The 23,059-nt window shown below is 38.9% G+C and overlaps 1 protein-coding gene across 9 annotated transcripts in view; it reads right to left on the bottom strand.

The window, feature by feature from the left end:
- Window positions 1-23,059, bottom strand: part of DTNA (dystrobrevin alpha) — a 388,958-nt gene that overhangs the window by 35,193 nt on the left and 330,706 nt on the right. For 4 of the 9 annotated variants that reach the window (XM_027127719.1, XM_027127718.1, XM_027127721.1 and 1 more), the window contains 2 exons: window positions 3,004-3,091; window positions 1,052-1,149 (listed from right to left, as the gene is read on the bottom strand). In XM_027127719.1, the coding sequence (XP_026983520.1) occupies window positions 1,052-1,149; window positions 3,004-3,091 (186 nt within the window). Of the gene's footprint in view, window positions 1-1,051; window positions 1,150-3,003; window positions 3,092-13,680; window positions 13,774-14,336; window positions 14,415-21,538; window positions 21,629-23,059 lie in introns of all 9 variants that reach the window. The other 5 variants (XM_027127722.1, XM_027127717.1, XM_027127724.1 and 2 more) reach the window with 5 other exon arrangements.

Here is a 23,059-nt window from a genome sequence, read left to right as displayed (position 1 = left end):
AAAGTGCTTTGGAGAGATGGGAGAGTAGATTAAAATTGCAACCAAGATATTTGTGGGATTGTAAATTTTCACTTTAGTCTTGTTTTCTTTCTAAGAATACGAAAATGTGCCAAGTGAGTTTGTATCTTCCTTTTAAGATTTTTTTCTATAGAATTTTAAAGAATAGCATGACCGGGCTTCCCTGGTGGTGCAGTGGTTGAGAGTCTGCCTGCCGATGCAGGGGACATGGGTTCGTGCCCTGGTCCGGGAGGGTCCCACATGCTGCAGAGTGGCTGGGCCCCTGAGCCATGGCTGCTGAGCCTGCGCGTCCGGAGCCTGTGCTCCGCAACAGGAGAGGTTGCAACAGTGAGAGGCCCGGGTACCGCAAAAAAAAAAAAAAAAAGAATAGCATGACTATTTATCCCAAAAATTTCAGGTCAAACCCTACAGGTATGCAACAATGATCAAAACCTCCTCCTTTACCGGTCTGATCTCAGAAGGGACATCAGTGTTTAAAGATGAGATTAAGTATTAAGACAGCTTGGTGGTGTTCTAAGAAATACAGAACGTACAAGTTGTTCTTATATGAGGCTTACTCAGCATTGAGTTTGAGATCTGACTCAGATATTTATTCCTTTCTCACTCAGTATATATTGACTGAGTTTCTACACTGTTACAATGTACCAGGCATGGTTCTGGAGCTCAGGGGCCATTTGTCACAGCCTCTGTTCTCAAAGAACTTCCATATCAGTCAGGGAAGACAGACAATAAAAAGGAAACAAACACTTAAATGCGACTTTTTTTCAGAGAGAGATGTCATACACACACACACACACACACACACACTCACACACACACACGGATATAACAGAGAGTGGTTCCTGGAATAGGAGGTAGTGGGAGAGATCAGAGAGGTGATCTTTTAGGAGGTGGCATTTGAGCTGAGATCTGAGTGATGGGAAGGAGCCATCTCTGCAGAGACCCCGAGGAAGAGCTTTCTAAGCTGCGAAAACAACCGATACTTTAAAGGCTGTAAAGAAAGAAAGAAGCAGGAGTGTCCCAAAAACCTTACCTGTTCTTGTTTTCTAGTTCTGCGATCAGCTGCCTTTGTTGCTTATTTGCATCAATGGTGAAGGTGATGTCAGGGGCACTCCTCTGCTGCGCTGGCTGCTGGAAAATATGTGGTTTATACTATTTAGTACTGGGAAGGGGAACTGACCTGTGTTTGAAAAGACAGGAGTCGTGAGATATGCACAAGAAAGAAAAAACTATTTCTATCAAAACAAAAAAAGCAAAACGTAAAATTAAATGGCCATTCCTCTCCTAAGGACCAGCTTTTTTGGGGATCTGGAGCACATCTATGCAGTGGAAAGCAGAATAGAATCCTTTGGCAGGCAAATATACAAAACATGGGACAAATTGGTTTTTAGCTTTCTGACTTGAAATCTTTGGGGAACTAGTTCATTCTTGCCATGCTGTTCCCATCGCAACTATTCTTTCAGTAAAGGTGGGGTTAAAAAAATATATCACTGCTGAAGTATCTCTTTCTCTAGAGTTACTGTTTAACCACTGTAATATACAATTAAAAATTGTATAGCTTTAAAGTCATAGTTAATATGACTTTCTTTTCTTCTTTTGGTCAACATACTTTTAGCATTTCTGTATTCATATATGTAATTTTACACTGATGGATTGCAACCAGCTTTAACAACTGGTGTATACGCAGTCATAACTTTCTCCATTCTTTTTTTTTTTTAATAAAGTTATTTATTTTTGCCTGCGTTGGGTCATCATTGCTGCGCTTGGCCTTTCTCTAGTTGAGGCAAGCAGGCTACTCTTCATTGCAGTGCATGGGCTTCTCATTGCGGTGGCTTCTCTTGTTGCAGAGCATGGGCTCTAGGCACGTGGGCTTCAGTAGTTGTGGCATGTGGGCTCTAGAGCACAGGCTCAGTAGTTGTGGCGCACGGGCTTAGTTACTCCGCAGCATGTGGGATCTTCCCGGATCAGGGCTCGAACCCGTGTCCCCTGCATTGGCAGGCGGATTCTTAACCACTGCACCACCAGGGAAGTCCCTCTCCATTCTTACATAATCACATATATATAAGAATATGATTATATAAGAATATATATGTATATATACCTCATATACCATATTTATATATGTATTTATGTGTATGTGTATTTAGTCAAGGGCTTATTTGATATTGTTTTGTAAAAGCAGGGTCAGATTATGTAGAATTCCCTGTGCCTTGCCTTCTTTGCTCTACCGTACATTATAGAAATTCCTCAATGTCAGTCTTTAGTGCTTTTAAAGCAAATTAAAAAAAATTACAACTAATCTTTCTACCAAAGAATGCCAAGCTTTAAAAAATAACACCCATTGCCTAAGCCCAAAGACATGGTGAAACTCAGCCTGATTTTTCATTTCTAGAAAACTAACCATAGGGAAAGGTTTAAACTTGGTAAAGGTCTGGCTTTTATAAAGCTTTTCTATCATTTTTAATTAGCATTTCTTTTAACAAAGAAACGATTTGTGTTGCTAATGAAGAAGTGTGAGGTCCTATATTTTATATCCTAAATGGTCTTCTATAGCTGGCATATGGGAACTTTGACATGTGATGCAGAGTTTTCTTTTGATTTTATGACATAATTTTCTCTTTCTTGCTATATTGAGAAAAGTAGAAACAACTTTTGATATATATTTCTTGATATATTGATAAAAGTAGAAACTTATCTGAGCCAGTTGTGGATTTGAATCATTGCTTGTTCTTTATATTAACTGATTAGGAATTATCCAGAGAAAGTGGATATTGGTCTGGTTCAGCACTATTGTAACAGGAATACCTTGAGCTCTGACTCATGCTAGACCAGAATGATAGCTGGAAAGTGAAAATGGAAGCAGTGGAAGGCCAGATCGTTTTTAGGTCTTGCAGACGGCACAGTAGCAACTACTCAGCTCTGTTGTTGTGGCGTCAGCTATTAGGGTAACAATCAACGTGACATCCGCTCGTTCAGAGTACTTACAGACGAAGTGGACTCTGCTGCCAGTCTTGCCGCGTATCTGGCGATCAGCCGGTGCTCTTCATCAAGCCGGGTGGAGCTCTCAAGCATACTATTGAGAACAGAGCAAGAGTCAGTCAGGCAACTGAGAAAAGACGGGAATATTCATACTACCACCTGGAGTGGGTTGGCTATTTCAATGTTTCAGTGCAAAAAATTTGATCGTTATACAAAATCCTATTAGGTTAATGACATCAGACCTGGATTCATGATGTGATCTAATATGTGGCCAGGAAGGTCCTTAATAAATCCTACCTTACAAAGAAATCTCCAAAGAGGAGTGACTTTCCTGATCAACATTTCTGATGAAAGAATACTTTCTCTTTAATTTAGTTATATTGCCTTTAACAATTTAATTTCCTTATGACAAAGTAATACACGTCTGAAACCAACATGATAGACAATATGAAAGCAAGAAGGAAGAAGAAACCAATTTGTTCAGCCTCCAGTGATCCCCCACTCCTGGTATTGTGTAATCCTCTTCATTTATTGTAGTACGGCTGGACTTAACAGACTTAATTCTAATGCATAGAATGTGGTGGAAGTAATGGAAGGTAACTTCCAAGATTAGGTTATAAAAAGACCCTGGCTTCTGTCTTGGGCATGTTTTCTCTCTCTCGAGCCCTTCTGGATTGCTTGCCCTGTGGGAAGCTGGATGCCATGCACAGGCGGCTCTGTGGAAAGGCCCACATGAGGAGGAACTGAAGCCAGCCAGTAACCATGGGACTGGATCCCCTTCCGTAGAGCCTTTAGATAAGATCACAGCCCACCCACAGCTTGACTACAACCTCGAGAAAGTCCTGAGCCAAACATGGATTCCTCACCCACGGTGTTTGTTCTTTTAAGCTGCTGAGCTCTTGGGTAATTTGTTATGCAGCAATACACAATGAATATAATTCTCATCTACAGTACTACTACCCAGGTAACTTGCCATTTTATATTTACTTCCAGAGAAGTAGAATTATGGTAGTGGCTTCTAATGACATGAGTGGGAATCATTTAGTGTCTCCTATAAATTTATAAAAATTCTTCCTATTAGAATAAGAATAATCTGACCCCTTAAAAAAACTAATGCAAATAGAAGCATTTTCAACTCTCCTAGAGAGTTGATATTTCAGAAAGCCCTTCATGTAAGACTAAGTTTTGGATGCCACTAAAAAAAAAAGTCTGTGAAACATACCAGTAACACTAATGCTGTTAATAGACTAGTTGGTCATAGTTTAGTTTATCAGTTATTATGGTGAGTATCAGGCCAGGATCAAGATTAGAAACCAGTTCCTCTCAATCCCCAAATATACTTATATTCTCCACTGGCTTATATTTAAGCCTGTTCCTTAAAGAAAAAAAGTCAATACTCATGGTTATACGTGAAAAATGACACACTTCTATGCCAATGTTAAGGTTGTAAAAATTATCCACTGAAAGACTTGGATCCATATAAAGTAATATACATTTATATTATTTATTTGTACACTTACATAAAAAGTAAACATGCAACATAGTCTTTCAACCTTTGTTCTAAAGTGAGAAGATGAATGAAAATTGCAGCATATTAGCTATGTCACTTCCAAGTAGCTCTTCTCTGCTTGGTGGAATCTGTTATGTAACATTTTTTTCTGGTCATTTGGAAGATATTCCTGTTTCCCTTATCTATGTGCTAGTCTATATTCCTCACATATGTAAACTGTACCTGTTCTTATCCTGAATTCTTCCACTAGATTTAGCCCTTTTCTCTAAGTTACCGTACCCTACCTAGAATATTCCTGAATTTCTCCATTTACCAAGTCACTTCTTCATCCTCAGAAAAAGAGCCTTCACTTTCCTGCTGCCTAAATGAGACAATGCATGTAAAAAACGTCAAGCTGGTGTGATGCCTAGAACACATTAAATGCTCAAAAATATTAGGTAATACAGTTTTATTATTATTTTGCCTCTTGAGTAACCTGTTCGGATTCATTAATGATTCTTGGCTCCTTCAAAATGTCATCTACAATCCAACAGCTATCTAGAGCAGGGCTTCTCAAACATTAGTGTGTATACATATCACGTAGGGATCTTGTGAAAATGCAGTCTCTGATTCTGGAGTGGGGGTGGGGTGGGGGGGTAGGATGGGACCCCAGAATCTGCATTTCCAACAAACTCTCAAGATACGTTGGTATTGCTGGTCCAAGGACAACACTTTGAGTAGCAAGGATCTAGAAGATCTTGAAAATAAAATGGAAAAGTTAAACACATGAAATGAACCCCAAATGTAAGCCATATAAAAGACATCATTTTTCATATCCATATAGCATTGTGATATTTTCACACAAATTCCCTTAAGACAGATATTCTAGGATTCAGGGCTCACCTATGTGTAGTATTAATCCCAGTGGATTGAGATTTCAACCAGCATACAAATTTAAAGTTGGAATAAGAAACTATTTTTACTAGCAAAAGGCTGAATTAGTTCTGGACAATGGATGCTTTAAAACAGATGTTTAAAGCAGATGTGTTAGGACTTCCCTGGTGGCGCAGTGGTTAAGAATCCACCTGCCAATGCAGGGGACACAGGTTTGAGCCCTGGTCCAGGAAGATCCCACATGCCTCAGAACAACTAAGCCCGTGTGCCACAACTACTGAGCCTGCACACCTAGAGCCTGTGCTCCGCAATGAGAAGCCACTGCAATGAGAAGCCCGTGTACCGCAACGAAGAGTAGCCCCCAATCACCGCAACTAGAGAAAGCCCGAGCACAGCAACGAAGACCCAATGCAGCCAAAAATAAATAAATAAAAAGAAAAGCAGATGTGTTATAAAACACATCTGCCCTCTGCAGTGGTTAAAAATAATAACTGAATTTCTTGTTACAGCTTCAATGAGAAAGTGAAAGTTTATGCTGTCCTTACTTTAAACATAAAACCACCCAAGAAAGAAACAATTTAATTTGATTTTAACACATTGGTCATTTTCTGGCTGCTGTATTAGAGACCATATGCCTAACTCAACACAGTTTGTGTAGACAACAAGGCCCAAAGCTCCAAGCCCAGGACGATGATCTGTTTGAATGCCTGAAAGTGACTTTGTCAAAAACATTTGTGTTTTGATAAATAAATAATAAAAAAAACCTTGATAAAAAACCTCATGATAAAAGTGCCTTTTATCATGAATGACCAGCAAGTATAAATAATATGAAGGTTATATCAAAAAAAAAGCCTCCTGGAAATGTAAGAAGGGAAGTTATGGGGTTTCATCTAGTAAGCTATAACTCATACTTCCCCTGCTTCTCCTTCCTCCAGCACCGAGTGAATGAGGGGTGGAGTGATGTATTGCCCCTTTGTGCACACAAACGATTTATAAGTCCACATGTGCCATTTCAGTACGTTCGCATTATACAAGGGTGAATGAGGCGTTCACCTAATAAATTCCATTATTTCAAGACTTCAATTACAAATAGTCGGAAACGAATGGCCAATAATTCCCTAAATCATTAAAGAAATACCAATTCCAACATTGTCTCTATCCCTGCCTATTCATTTCCAGACTTTATAATCAGTAATCTTATTACAAGACCATGATGAATTTAAAAGGGTCTGCTGTGTAGACTGCATTTCAGAATAGGGAAAACTATTACGTTGAAAACTCTCCACTTTCTGCCTTAAATACATGGCCAGTGTCTGTTGCTAGTGATTTCAAAATGGCATCTAGGAAACTCAAGTGGCCCCAGCTGAGCTAGGGCTTCCTAAATTGTGATTTAGCAGGGATTTCTGGGAACTCAAGGTTTGTTCACATTTCTCTGGTTTCTCTGCAGGCCTGTTTCCCTGGAAGTCCAGGGGTTAGGACTCTGTGCTCTTACTGCCAAGGGCTGGGGTTCAAGCCCTGGTTGGGGAAGTAAAATCCTACAAGCTGTGCGGCCAAAAAAAAAAAAAAGAAAAAAAAATCACAATAAATGTAAAAGAAAAAAGTATTTGTCTATACTTGAGTCATGAAGAGATTCACCTATGTTTAAAAAAAAACAACAAAAAACACAAATAATAATGTGATCTAAAGGGCACCAGAAATACTTCTTCATTTCTCCTTCATATTTTTTCCATTTGTCTGAATGGTGACAGGAACTTTAGAGATTACTTTTTAAGGTCATTAAGTGTCACTACTCTTTTATTAAAATGCAAATAGCTATTAGGAGGATTACTGCCTGAGAAGGCATTATTAGTTATTACTTAAGTGGAGGATGACTTTCCCAGGGTATGTCCTGTCTTTCACAGTTGGTTGAGAGCAAAATGCCATAGGAATCTTCATGGATAATAATAATAATAAAACAACTTACCATAACAATGGCTTCTCCATAGAGGTGCCTTCAAACTCCTTTATCAAGACCCTGACTTTGATAACCCACTATGTTACAATCGTCCACCAAGGCCATGCCTTCTACCTCTACAAATTCACAAATTCCTCCATTTCCTTCCATTCCAGCTCTCACCAATGTGGCCCAGGCCACCATCATCTCATCCTGAATGAGTGTAAAGTCCTCTCAGTAGGTCACTCTGATTTGAGAGTTATTCTTTCCTCCAATTCATTTCCTGTCCTCAAGTCATCGATCTTTTAAAAGTGAAGTTGGCTGTAACATTCTTATGCATAAAATTCTCAATAGGTTCTCATTTTTCAAATTCCTAAATAAGACTTATAAGGTCCTGCATAGTCTAGCTTCATCCTTTACCCCCGTGGCCTTAACACACTTAATTTCCTCAAATGAACCATATTCTCTCTGTCCTGAATGGTCTCTCTGTCTCCTCCACTCACTTCTGCTTGGCTAATTCCTCTTCATTCTGGTATTGGCTTTGGCTTCCATTTCCTGCCCTCATGTCTGACCTCCAAATTCAGGTCCATTGCTCCTTATATATTCTATAGCCCTCTGCACTTTGCTGCCCTTGTTATAGCTGTTATCTCTTTGCTTTTTTAAAAATTGGGGTATAGTTGCTTTACAATGTTGTGTTAGTTTCTGCTGTACAACAAAATGAATCAGCTATATGTATACATAATATAGCCTCCCTCTTGGACCTCCCTCCCACCCCACCCCCCATCCCAGCCATCTAGGTCACCACAGAGCACCGAGCTGAGCTCCCTGTGCTATACAGCAGGTTCCCACTAGCTTTCTATTTTACACATGGCAGTGTATATATGTCAATCCTAATCTCCCAATTCATCCCACCTCCCCTTCCCCCCATGTCCACAAGTCTGTTCTCTCTGTCTGCGTCTCTATTGCTAAAAAAAAAAAAAAAAAGCAAGACTACTTTATAAATGATGTTGCATTCTTCTTGCATTTTAATTGCCCTTTTCACTTGTCTTTATCCTTCACTAAACTGTAACTTCTTTGAGGACAGAATGGTTCAATCTCTTCACCCTTGGAACTTGAGTGTTTTGCACAGTGCTTAGAACATAGCAGGAACTACCCAAGAATTAGTTGGACAAATAAAGGTTGGCTCACTTCTGACATTCTTTAGAAGGTTTACATTTTTAGGATTCTAAGGAAATGTTTTTCTCAGAAGTCTAGTTCTATAACTGAAGGTCCTAAACATTTTACAAAAGAAAAGGAGTAGTGTTAACAAGGAAATGAAAACTCATAAAAGAAGATACTTTTCAATATGTGTGGATAATAATTTCTTTTCCTTTCTGCAGCTTGCAATAAACTTATACTTTTCAAAATCACAACATTTACTGAAAAGAGTCAGTCAAATCTTAGCCTACACATTAAAAATATTAAAGGCATACAATTCAGTGGATTCAGTGTAGAAGCATGCTATGGACTGAATTGTCTCTCCTCACATTCATGTGTTGAAGCCCTAATCCCCAGTGCCTTAGAATGTGGCTGTGTTTGGAGATGGGAATTTAAAGAGGTAATTAAGGTTAAATGAGGTCATAAGGGTGGGGGCCTAATCCAATATGACTGGTGTCCTTATGAGAAGAGGAAGAGACAACAAGGATGTATGTGCACAGAGAAAAGGCCATGTGAGGACATAGCAAGAAGGCAGCCATCTGCAGGCCAAGGAGAAAGGCCTCAGCAGAAGCAGCCCTGCAGGCTCCATGGTCTAAGACTTCTAGCCTCCAGAACTGTGAGAAAATAAACTTCTGTTGTCCAAGCCACGCAGTCTGTTGTACTTTGTTACAGTAGCCATAGTGAACTGATACAAAGTGGAAAATGTCAGAGAACATTAAAAAATTAAAAAAAAATTTTTTTGCCCAACATCACTTTTAGGTTTTTTTTTGCCCCTTATTAGTTGCTTTTGTCACATCAGTGAATTGCTGCTTCTCGTCTTTATCCACATTTATCACTTCTACCCAAGTCAAGTTTAATACTTTACTTTTTCACCTATTTTATACTCTTATACTAAATGTTCAATTTCAGGGTTAATTTATAATAGGTGATTTTTTTAATAGCAAAAAGTATTTTTCTAGTAAAAAAGATTTTCTGAGGACTCCTAACAATTTTGTTTAGGGTGAGCGGGAATTTTATATCTGTGGCACTATCAATATTCTCCAACATCAATGGACATTTATTGGGCACTTACTGTGTGCCAGGCACTGTGCTAGGTGCCAGAGAGATGGTGGCAAACAAGTCCGAGAAGGTCTGCCCCACAAGAGGAAGGTAGGAGTGAACCAACCAACCAAGGAACCAATGATAACAGTTATGACAAGAATGAAATAAATAGTATTCCGTGATCAGACTAATATGGGAGACCTACCTGAGTAGGTAGGTGCCTTTAATCAGGGTCTGGAAGCCAGAGAAGGAGCCAGTTCATGTGTGTGTGGAAGGAAAGGGCAGGAGGAAAATGGGGAAGAATGTTCTAGGCATAGGGGAAGAACTAGTATCATGGTCTTTGAGGCAGTTTTAGGAATTTTTTTTAGGAACTGATGAAAAGCTGATGTGACTAAATATTGTGGTTGAGTGGGAGAACCCCATGAGAGCTGGGGCTGGGAGAGGGGTAGGCGAGGGCTAGATCACACACAGGCTTGCAGCCCCGGTGATGGGTCTGGGCTGTGAACTAAGTGCCATAGGACTCTAGTAAAGGAAGTAAGTGAGCAAGTAACAACTTAGACCTCGTACGTGAAACCCGGAAATAGGCGTCAAAATGTCCCATTTCTTGTACTTGAGAAAAACATAAGCAGGACAGATATCAACCTAATTATATGAGATCAGGGGTCTAACAAAGTGACAGCAATCGATCATGACGTCAAAGTATAGACTGTACCCTTTCACGGTACTGCTTCCCTCCCTTACACAAGGGGCCTTTTCAGAGTTGAGAGAAACGTGCCAGAAGCTTCTGACTGGTAAGCATCAAGGCTTAAAACTATGGTTAGAGTTGGAAGTTCTGGGCTGGTTTGCAACCTCCTTTGGTCTGCCTGCCACCATCTGTCCTATAAACCACTAGCAAGCCTGGGCACTTGATAAGCTTTAGGAGAGGCCAGAAAAAGCCCTCACTGGATAACTCTGAGACCTCTCCTCCCCCAGTGAAGAAGGTGCTTGAAAACCATTAAGGCTTTTAAAACTTCACTTAGGAATTAGGAAGACAGTAGGACTTTGCCCTTGATCTACAGTTTATTTATTTGGCTTATCTGACATCAGAACCAGCAAGGGCACCTAAGAATATCTTTAATTTAGCAGCAAACTATTTACAGATGAGTCAGTTTCCCATTGTGCTAAGCAGTTGATATAGGGGAGAAGGCCCCTACACTGAGTGAATTAGGAGCATATATGAATACTTACAAAAACACACCTTTCAAGCAAGAACAACTATTAAATTTCTCTTTATAGACCATCTCATGAAGGGTGCACAGACAGGAAGGCCGAGGTAGGAGGTGGAAAACAGATGGGACTCAATATCAGAAGACCTTGCTGGCAGGTGACCTTGGATAAGTCACTTGATGTCTTGTAACCGGGCATTTTCTTATCAGTGAAATGGCAATAATAATATCTAAACCTACAGGGCTTTGACAAGCAGATTAAATAATGTGTGGGAAAGGGCTTTGCCATTTTTGAAGCACTTCATAAATGTAAAATTTATTATTCATATTCTGGCTGCTGTGATGAGGTCCAAGAGGCTGAAGAGAAAATTTTTGTCTTTTTGAAGCTTACAACTAAAATGAGAAATCACAAGGCACAGAACTAAATACATAATTGGTAACTTATGAACAACCACTATTTCTATTACTAGTATGTGCTCAAAATATTTGTTAAAATGAAATACAAATAATACAATGGGATATGCAATTTCAGTAAATAGAGATGTGGTGGATGCAGCTGTGGAATGTCCAGAAGAGCTTTCTGGAGGGCATGCATTTATGTAGGTTTTATAAGATGCAATGTATCACAGTGGTTATGAGTTTGGGATCAGCTAGATAAAAGTTGAAATCCCGGCCCCACTGTGTAGTAGCTATGTGCCTGTGGGAGAGTCATGTAAACTCTCTAAACTGATACCTTTACTGATCGATAAAATGGGGATGAGAGTATTTACCGGCTTATCTAAGGACCAGGGGAAATTACGTAAATAAAGTTTTAAACACAGTGCTTATCATGAGGCAAATGCTTTACAAACTGGTGGCTCTTGTAATTACTACCATTATAGATCTCACCACAGTTGAATGACGGTTAAGCAGCAGAGCTATAATGATGATAAAGGAGGGGAGACATCACTGCATCGCTTACAGAATCCTGGCAGATGTGGGGAATGGTTAGGATCTAATTAAACAGCAAGGAAAGGGAAGGAGCAAACTGAGAAAAGAGAAGTTGGAATTTTTTAAGGACGGAACAAAGTGATGAGAATTATGGAGGGCAGTAGCTTTTAAAACCGAGTCAGCTTCATTGATCAGTCTTAAATTCTGCTTTGTTTTCAAAATACAAGTCACATCTATCTTTCATCAAGTCGATGTAAGGTGTCTCTACTGAGACCATTTTACAGTCTTAAGTGACCATCAAGTCAATATGATTAACCACTTGAGGAGGGAAAAGGGCTGGGAGTGACAAACTCTGCACTTTCCTCTTTGGAGATTTCTCTGTTACAACTTTAATTAAGAAAAGGTCAAAGAAGAGTGGTGGAAATAACCAGAGTGTGCTAGAATTTTGGACACACACTCCAAAGGACAGGAGAGGACAGGGTGTGAGATCACATCATTGCATTCAGACATGATTGACTCTTTATCGACTATATCCTGCTTTGAAGATTACCAACACAAATTTTGGGGGGGCGTTAATTTAGTATTTAGTTCTATTGTTTCAGCTACCATATAACATCGGGGAACCAAATTCACTGGGAATAAGATGAAAACCATCACTCCACTCGTAGTTTTGAGAGGCTGAGATGTAAGAAAGAAGAGGAACTGTTCGATCTACAAGCCGGGAAAATTTGAACAAAGAGATGGGCTTAGCTGAAGAGTGCATTTTTATCTCCTGAAAGAGTAGCATATAGTATAAAATTAAACCAGTACACTGGTTATATACATATATTTTTAAAAGTTCAAATGAAGATAAATATATAACTATTAAAACAAATAAATGTTCATCAGTGTATCACCTAAAGTCATCTCATGTACTAATCTTGCAAAAAATAGTTCTAAGCCATCAAGGGAGGAAAGTTCTAGAAACAAAGAAGTGGTTAACAATACCAAGTGGTGAGGGTGATGAATGCCAGATGTTTGAGGGATGCTTTCTGTGACACAGCAGAAGAAAGGGGACCAATTTTAAAGGCAATTTAACCCATTGGCTCACTTAATAGTTATAATGGCAAAAAATCCATAGGCTCTCAGTTCAGAGAAAATGTATTAGGGTTATTAAGTAAAATAGAATATTTCTAAGGAACTGGTTTGCTAAACATATTTGTAAAACAGTTGTCTAAACTAGGATGAAACGTGATAATTATACAGTTTGTGCATTTATTTTCATTCAAATTGAAAATGTATATTTATTATTAACTAACTTGAACCAATGGGAGGAATCTACTATGTCACAACTAAAATAGAAAGGGAAAAACTCTAGGAATGCCTTTATTCTATTACATAAGGCTATCTGAATTCACACATGTAGCACATTGGAAAGTAAGCTTTGAATACTGTGGGACTTGAAAGCAGGCTGTATCAGGATGGCTACCCTGAAACATTTGTAAGAGAAGAGTCGAAAGACAATTTCTCCCACTGTTATCATTGTTGATGAAATGATTTCCATGGTATAATCCCATCCTATCACTTTTCCTCTTCTTCACTTCTATCTTAAGGGAATGCAGGATTGTTCTCCAAATCAGTAGAAACACACAAGTCCTTGGAATAAGACAAATTCCTGCATTACTGTCATGTAGTAATTTGACATGGCACATGTAACACAGAACTGACCGGTGGGACCCAGAGTCTTGCATCTCCCTAGATGCTAATATTTAGCACAGCACCCGCTTACATGAGTTGTCCCTTTAGCTAAGATATAAACAAAAATGTGAATTCTATGGTACATTAATGGGCAGTGTCCCAAGTAATATCACAAGACATTTTAATTGGATCAGTTAAAAAAATGCTTTAGTGACACCTCTGGCATCCAGTGACTTTGCCCCTTGCTGAGACTGCTTGTCAAGAGATCAGACTGTTTCCCTCTCGCAGGACAGTCAAGCAGCCAAACCTGCACTAACCATGATGGGTTGTTCCGGAGCATGTTGACATACAACCCGATGAGAACATGTTCATCAGCTAGCCTGTCTGCCACATTCAGACTGTACTGTATCCTGAAACAGGGCAGGAGGAAAGAAAGGGTGTTGTTAGGACAGGTGGACAGAAATAAGCAGGGCAGGTAGGAGTGAGTTTGTGGTCGAAAAGGCATCTAGAAAACCAAGCAAGTAAAGGAAAACTAAGCGATGTTCTATGAAGAAACACAAGCAAAATCCAAGCAATGAAATTCACAATGCCATTTCACTCTCTTTAAAAATAGATTTTCACTTAGGTCAAGTAACTTTTAAGAAAACAGAATTGCATTCTTCAAACCACTAAGGCCAAGAAATTCATTTGTACAGTAAATACACTGAAATAGGTTGCAAGCAAAGATTATCCTTTGGAAAATCAAATCTGAAGCTTAGTCATTTCAAAAAAGGAAAAGGAAATCAGGGAAAGCGAGTAACAACACAGATGTGTCTACTCAAAATAACTACTTGGTGCTGTTAATGGGGTTATAACAGAGCTGCTTTGACTCAATCAAAGACGGTCTTTCAAACACAAAGCATCTTTGACACAAGAAATCAGCATTTTTAGTTTAGTTAATTCAGGGTTCCAGAACACTCTGGCTTTAACTTACCCTTTGCCCTTCAGCAAAGCTGGAGCAGCCCTAGCCAGCAGTTTGCTCTGCTCGACTTCACTGTCCTTGGGAGGAGAGCTGGTTAATAAGATGGGAAAGCCAAGAAGAGCGTAAACTCGGCAATGCATTCAAGAATAGAAACTGGCAACAGAAACTCCCAAGACTACTTCCAAGCTCCATTTGGACAGCTCTTTCATTACTTTGAAATGTTCAAGATGTTTTCAGATTTCCACATAGCTGAACTAGGAGTAGCAACCTGGCCTGAGAACCACAATTACAATTACACAAGCCGCTATGATCCCAGATTTGACCTCTGCTATTTGCTAAACAAATAGATTGCATATGCCCAGACACAATGACAATTCATCCAGCGTTCATGACAGACTGTACACAGTCCAATAGTTCACTAAGTCCTGCCAGCCTTCAGATCCCACACAAGAAGCTTATTTCTCCAGCCTGCCCTCTATTCTCCGACTTCCTGTGTTGAACAGAGAATTGAAAATTACCTAGAGATGGGTGTCATATTAAAAGTGTTTTGCTGCTTCAGGCACAAGTCACCTGTGAAGCTGTGAAGAAAACTTTCAGAGAAACAGAGAAATAAACCTTTGAGCCTTATAAACATATATTCATCCTCCTTGTGTCCATAACTGGTGAAGAAGAGTCCAATCAATAGGGCAAATTCTTATCATTTTAGATTAGGAAGAACACTCACTTTAACTGGCAGTTTTAATGAAAAATTAAAAAGTTTAATGTCGTTTTATTAAAGGAAAATAGAAATATAAATAATAATAAAGTGTGGCCAAGCCAAAGGCACCCAAAATTTATATAATATAAATGAATTTATAACTATAATGAATAGGTATGTTCATTGGGAAATATGATATTGATTCTTAGTTCTATAACTGTACTTGTAATGTGCTTAAAGAGAGCTTGTTCTTTTGTAGGTTAACAATTTGCCCTGCAACACTGGTGTACTTAAAACTACTCCTTTCGCCCTTCATGGAGAATACAAAAATTAAGTGACTGACTTTGTTGGAATACCAAGTTTTTAATTACTTGCACTGAAATTATTAGATTTTTACCACAAACTTCCGTAACTTTTCAAGAAGTTATAAATCTATATATATATATAAGAATGCTTAATAAAGCAGTTAAAAATCTTAAAAACTTTAAAAGTTTTACTACAAAGTACCACTTTTTCAGACCACAAAGCACAAAATATAGCAACTTATAAATGAATATCACATTAGAATTAGGCACGGTATAATTGGAATTCTTGTTTTATAATAGTATACACTACAAGATTCCTTAAATCGTGAGGCTTCTGGTAAATTTAAAATCAAATTTGATCTATAAAGAAAACATCTAGTATAGAGTAGGCATTCATGTTTGTTGAATATTATGACTTTACTCAGCTTTTCAGGAATGCACCCATTACTCAAAAAGTACAACTGCACACAAACAAAATTGACCTTAACAATGAAATCAATGTTCTAGGAGAATTTGCTTTCCTGATGAAGTTAATTCTTTTTTAAAGCATATTGATCTGCACCTTCAAAGACTATGAAACCTGCCCATCAGGAGCAAATAAGCATCTTAAGCCACTGGAGTTGATGTTTTCCCACCATCCCACCAAGACAGCATTCCAAACCTTGTCTCCTGAAGTATAGCTCATTATCCAGTAACTACGGTCTCACTGCTGCCCAGTCACCTCCCCCAACTTTTTTTTTTTGATAATACAAGATAGATCTACTCACGCTATAATTGATTCCAGATCCCTATAAAACCACTCAAAACACTGTGTGAAATATTAAGAATTCTTCCCTCCAAATGAAACCATTTCTCTGCCTTGTTACATACGCTACTTTTCCCCTTGAATCCCAGAAATTGTGTTATTTCCTAAATCAAAGGCCTAATAATTATACAGTTACAACCTCTGATGATGAATGTGCAAGAAAGAAAAAAAAGAAACACGGGAGGATCAACCACGAGGATATGCTTGTTATAAGTTACTCTGGTGACGTCTTATGGGAGGAAGGTGATGTGTCAGTAAAGCTGCAGAAGTGTGTCCCACCACTTACTAATGAGCACTGGCACTGGAGGAACCCTGCTGACATCAGCATGGGCAGGGTTGGTAGCAGGAAGTGAGCAGTTGCCCCGATTTTCCTCTGGTGGCTCATTCTTTCTTTCTCTCCAATTCTCTGGGCCTCTCTCTCCTTCCTCTACGCCACTTGCCTGTCTCCCCTGCTATCTCCAAGTCCCTTCTTTCCGCAAAGGGATGAGCAGATGTCTCCATATACACGTCTTGTCCTTTCGTTGCCATTTTCTTTGCCTTGGCCCTTGCCAGTGCTGGTTCGAAGGCATCATTTAAATCCTTTCATGTTCCTTTCCTTTCCCACATGAATCCTTGGGAAAACCAGTTCTTGGAATATATGGGGATGATATTCTCTGCATTTATCTCATTTTGCTAAAGCTGTTAGCATCTAGTGCCAAGAGCATTTCTGACTTTTGGTACTCAGTGCCCACATAGTTTCTGTACTACCTAGAACTAGCCTTGAATTCTCCTCCTAATCATTTATTTCTGGGAAGCAGAAAACATGACCATGTATAGAGGAAGCCAAGTGCATGATGAAAACAAGAATTAAAAAAAGTACTCTTTCTAAATGAAATGGATCAAGAGCTTAGAGAGCAGACCAGGAGGCAGGTTTCACTAAAAACTTGGGTCTATAAAGACTGTTCACATGAAGTATCTTCACCAGAATTTCTTCTGCAGCTCCCAAGGAGCTTGAAGAAGGGAAACAAAGTGAAAAAAATTTTCTCCTGAGTTGTTGCAAAGGTAGTGACATCAGGTAATTTATGATAATCTCTTCAAAGCAAGGTACACTCACGATATTTTATAGAATAATTTGGATGTTTAAACTTTCATTTTGCAGCTCTGGCAGTCTGCTTGGAGAAGTTTGGCGATATTTCCAATTCATTGTGGGCTTTGGGATCAGGCAACACTGGAACCTAGGGCCTTATCACGAAGTGATTGCTTCCAGCATGTCAGTGCATCCAAACGTGCCAATGGCTTTCCTGCAGCTCTAGCTCTGGAAACTTCTCCATCTTCTGCATGCCCCGTTTTCAAATTTAAATGCATTCCGGCTAATTACCTGGGGCTCCTCTTGACTGTGGGTGATAAATCTTTTCTAATCTGAGTCCCAAGGAGAAGCAATGCTACCATCCCTAAAATTGTGTGTATACACGTCTCTTTTTCTTATTGTCATTATTTTCTTTTCACCAGGCCCTGCCAATGTATAAACACCTCCTTCAGCACACATATTTTCATTATTGGGTGTGGTTGACAATCATACCTGGAGGGTATGACAAGGTGAAATTTGAATTTCATGTGTTCTGCTGAAAGAAAAGAGGCTGGAAATATTCCTTTAGATTATTCTTTTCTAAAAAAAACAATTCTCTTATTTTCTCACCAATTCCTTTTTATACTCTGGAAAAGAACATATGTAAAGATGAATGGCCTTCTTCCAAAAATTTTCATACACACACACACACACACACACACACACTGGCATAATGCGTTCTGGAAGATTAGTACAATTTCAAAATATTTCATATTTATTTATTTAAATTCACCCTTTCGTTTTGGAGAATGACAACTGATGCCAAGATTTTGCTTAAGTGTAAACATTTTGGGGGTACTCTAAGCTAACAAAATCACACACAAATGCTCCCTGGATTTTTGCTTAAACCTGCCATATAGTTTTGAAAACCACTTCTGCTTATGCTGTGTTATTATATTAGCTCTGGCCAAATATTTTTTTCTTTTACTGAACAGGAAAATAAAAGGATTTAAATAAAAGTCCTGCACAGAGCAACAATATAATATAAACAAATTATGTCACGTGGCATGATTATCATCACAATGGTTAAATGGAAAATGATATTTGAACCATGGCAAATTAAGAAGAGAAATTTACTTTTTTATTGATTCTTAAATGATTGATAAACTTGTTGGTGTTTGGGCTTTGTGAAGAATGACTTGTAAACTTGGCTCCCTCCTTCGCTGACTGTCAATTGGGAATAACATTTTGCTTCTCAATGTAATTAAAACAATCTATACCGAGGTCATCAAACTAATTAAAATAAATTAGTTTTAAATAAAAAAGAGTCCACAAGTCAGTTTCACCAAGAGATAATTTCTTGAAAAACTCTTTTTCCCCTTTTGTTTTCTAGCTTTCAACATCTTTGATCTGAAACATAAAATACCTGCCACACGCAAATCAGCAAACAAGCATTAAAAAATAGCTTAGTGTCTCAGTGGGAAAATGAGTTGTCATCAATTCAGGCTGGCATGAAAGTCAAACCTCCTTAAGCAGATACCGTGGAAGAAATAATAATTCTTAGGTCATATTTGATTCACTACATTTACTATGCTGTCCCCCAGATAGTATCAAGCTGTATCAATTGTGTTTTTGCCAAAAGATGCTCTAGAAAAGCTTGCTGGGTACAGAGCACACACAGACAGCAGCTAAAGCAACTCTAGTAAGAGAATAAAGGTTATCAAAGTGAAGAAGAGGTGACAGCAGATTTAAGTACACACTAACATTTTAGTATAGGAAATAGAGTTGAGTGCGAAGACCAGTTTAATTCAGGTTCGAAAAAAATCTAGCATGTTAGTGGAGCTCTGGGGCTACATGGAATAAATAATTACTTGCAGAGAGTGTTTATTTCAAATTTCATACAACATGCCCAGAAAGTGTGGAAAGAATGAAGAAGTCTTCAGTTGAGGTTGATTTATAAATGCATCTATTTTATGATGCTGATTTATAAATTTACCTTCTTTCCTGACTGAAAAGGGATGGACTTTAATCTTAGAAAATACTGAGCATGGAGAAAACTGATTTTCAGAAGCAAAGTCTGAACTCAGTACCTCAATTTTATTTCTATTCACTTTTGATTACCAAAACACAAATGTTTAAAATTTAGTTTGAACATTACATGTCAGATCAAAAATCTGGATTAGGGAAAGCAAAGTATTTGAAAAAACTGAAAAAGACACATGAATTAGCCTTTCTGTGGTTGAAAACCCAAACAAATCAACCAACTGAACAACCAGTCAACCCACAAAAATAACTCACAAAGGCTGTTCCATTGGGGGGAATCAGGATTTTGAAAGTGCGTGGGGAAGGCAGTGTATCTTTCCCATAGGCACCCCTGGACCTAATACAGTATTAGTAATTAACCAAATGCTTTTCAGACAAACCAGAAAATAGCATGTTAGATTGTGTTCAACACACTCTATGAATCATAAGCAATGTTCTCATATTTGGGACAGTGATCAGTTCTGGCTAGATATAATAGCCAAAGTGATTCTTTTTGTGAGTGGTTAAGACTTGAGAGGTTGCATTTATAAAAATATCTGTAAAATCCTTAAGAGAAGTTTCTAAAACTGGAGGTAAAAGTATCTAGCCATTCAAATTTTTAGAATGTCCTTATTGTAGCTAATGAAGAAATGGCCATAATAGCCATAACTAATGAAATATTTTCCAAATGGAAAGGACTGGTCAGCTCTCACGTAAATGAGGTGAGGATTTTGGCAAGATAATTAAGATTTTACAAAGGGGGACTGATGCCAACAGCAGAAGCTCAAAGGCATAATGCTGTGTGCAGTGAGGGGGAGAAGGGCTTTGTGGTCGGCTCTTGCAATAATATTTGCCATAATGGCAGGCTATCTTTCATAAGCTTAATGTTGGCTGCCCAATCATACATCATATATTGGCGTTCTCTTCCTAGTGGTAATGATAAATTTCCATTGATCTAGTTGTTCTTTTCCTATAAATTCATGCATGTATAAGAAAACAATCTAGGTTTAGGGATATAGTTATGATCAAGAAAATGAATGAAGTGAATTTGTCCATGAATTGTGTCATTTGATCCATACTGTGCCTAACTGCTAATCAGCATTGAGTATACACACACACACACACACACACACACACACACACACACAGACGACTTCAAAGGGTTAAGGGAGAGTGCCTTTGGGAGTTCCCTCTTTTAAGTTAAGGGAAAAGTGACTCAAGGATATAGCTAGAAACGGATATCAGAACAGGGGATGGGGCAGATGGTGGTAGTATACCCTCATAAATCTGTGTGAGTTAGGTTACCAGGATGTCAAAAGACTTCAAAGATAGGCCCTAGTGCCTTTTGAAGATCAAAGTGTATGCTTGCAAAGGACTCTATGTGAGGAATGCCAGGAGTTTGTAGCGAGGATTCTGGAGTAGTGATTTCAATTCATCCTTATTCTGCTTTATCTCTGTAAGATCTGTCACGATACCAAACACCAAAAACTCAGGCTAAATAAAGTATCTGCACGGTAAACTTCCTTACTTTTTTAATGCAGCCTCAACACTGACCAGCACCACTCTTGGCTTGTTTAGGTTTTAGTTTTTATCCGGTTTTAACAGGGGCAGTTGGGGTGGGGTAGGAGTGAGGGCAGAGCTCTAGGTCCTATTTCTTTGGTTAAGTTCCAACTGTAGGAAGATTAGGGGCTTTAACTTATGCCTACATTTGGCATGATGGTTTCCATCAACCTTAGCGTATGGACATGGCTAAGAAATAAACAGGGGATCACCACCTGCATTATCAACGGGTAGAAATTAAACACTAAGAGCATGAAATTGGTTGTGAAATTGCTACTTTAATAGGAATCAGACTGCCCTACCTGGGGGAAAATGGCCCAAGCCCAGGAGGACAGAAAGATGTAAATCCTCAAGTCTTTTACTATAATATGGTCCAACCATGTGATGTTGTCCTGATCTCACACAGTTAGTGCTAAAATCATTCCAAGAGGCTCTTTAATACAAGAGTCTAAGGAATCACCATCTGGGGTCTTGCAAACTGTACCAAAGCAGAGAATCGTCCAAAGAAGGAGATCCAACATGGTACTCTTCATATTTACTCATCTCATACATACTGGCATGAAGACATAAAAGCAATAAAAGAAGTGGAAAAGTGGAAAAGAGAAAAAGAGCTGACCAGTCCAGCTCAAGTTGGAAATTCTCAATGGAATCTCATGAAACCCCAGAAGACCTGTATCTCCACCAAAGCATACTACAAGAGGATTTTAGTGATGAAGCAGGACTAGCGGTCTAGCTATGGAACTACTACTACGATTAGTGCTTCAGGGCTGGGATACTGACCCTGCGCTGTGGTCAAGCTGATTTACATACAGCTTTATGAGCGAATGCTCCTCAGCCACAGGGCTGGATGCACTTATCCCCTCAGGTAACCTGAGGGATGCAAACAATGAGACCCCGTTAAAACCTCCCATGGACAGAGCAAGGCCCACTCAGAGAGGAAAGACGTTCAGTGTACACAGCTTTATTGAACGGCACCCTTAAAACAGAAACCAGAGGCCAACCTCCGTGACGATAGGAAGAACTGCAAACTTTAAACAACGTGCTTGAGGTTCAGAGGGAACATTCCAGAAGGACTGAAAATGGGAAGAAAGGGAAATGATCATATTTTGGGGCACCATGCCCCCTGGAGGAACCAGAACAGCTCAAAATATTATAGGAATATTTTAGAGTAGAAGAAGCCATGTTATCCATCTAGACGCATCCATCATAAAGCACCGTCCAAGCTGAAATGATATAAAATGACCTTCAGTAAGGATGGGGTCTATCTCTGCTTGACATTTGCAGAATGCAGAGCTTCCTAATAAAAGCATATCTTTGTTAACATCACGCCAGATCGTCCCAAGATAGAGGCACAGGCCCATGTTTCTAATAGACTTTACAGTTTATGATTTTGTCTTAGAAAATGTGGTTTAATCTGCTGGTGGCTCCGAAAAGGAGTGCTGAAAGGAATAAACTGGGCTTCAACCATAGGATTTCACTGTGGATGTTATGCAGTTCAATTGCCTTCCCATTTCTATCTGTGACAGACTTGCTTAATTTATAGCGGGAAACACCATTCTGTTTATTCCCCTGATTACAATTATGGGGAACACCTTCATCTCAGGTTCCTGCTGATGGACAAATCCAGGAACTCGGAGAAAAAATCAACAGTGTTCTGAGTCTCACTGTCTGCAAATCTTCACTAGAACGTACCAGGATATTACAGGGAAATTGGTACCTCAGCAACTCTTCAGGGAAAAGATTGATTATGTTTGTTTTTGAAACATGAGGCCATTTGTTTCCTACCGAAAGGCATTTGAAATCTTACATTCAATTACTCACTCCAATTGTCCTTACCTTTGTTTCTGCCTTCCTGTGAGCCTTCTCCATGTATTCCTTAAAATAATTCTCTGGTGCTTTATTTGTGATATTTGATCAAATGACTTGGCGTACCTCTTGACCCCTGCCTGTTCATTGTGCTAGTTTTAGGAGAAGTATCTGCTTCACCTGTTTGCTTACAGGGCAGTGGATCTTTGTGCAAAAAGATGAGACATGCATCCACCCTCTTTTTTTAAAATTTCTTGTTCTTATCCATGAATTACTTATGTAGAAACTATATTTCCAAATTTGGTCTTGAGCCTCTAGCCTCAGGAACTCTAGAGTTCACTAAGAAGAAGATTCTTTTATATCTGGAGCTTTATATTACGAGATGTTTCAGAATGTCCATCGTAATTCCCCGTTGCATCTTGAAATTCCAATTCCCCGGCTTAAATGGGCCATTCCAAGTGCTATAAAAGTGACTTTCTCAATGAGCCAGAATGC

Source organism: Aethalodelphis obliquidens, unplaced genomic scaffold (assembly GCF_003676395.1).
Source record: "Aethalodelphis obliquidens isolate GAN/ISIS:26980383/991018 unplaced genomic scaffold, ASM367639v1 scaffold32, whole genome shotgun sequence".
NCBI lineage: Eukaryota > Metazoa > Chordata > Mammalia > Artiodactyla > Delphinidae > Aethalodelphis > Aethalodelphis obliquidens.
This window is presented reverse-complemented; position numbering and strand designations above follow the sequence as displayed.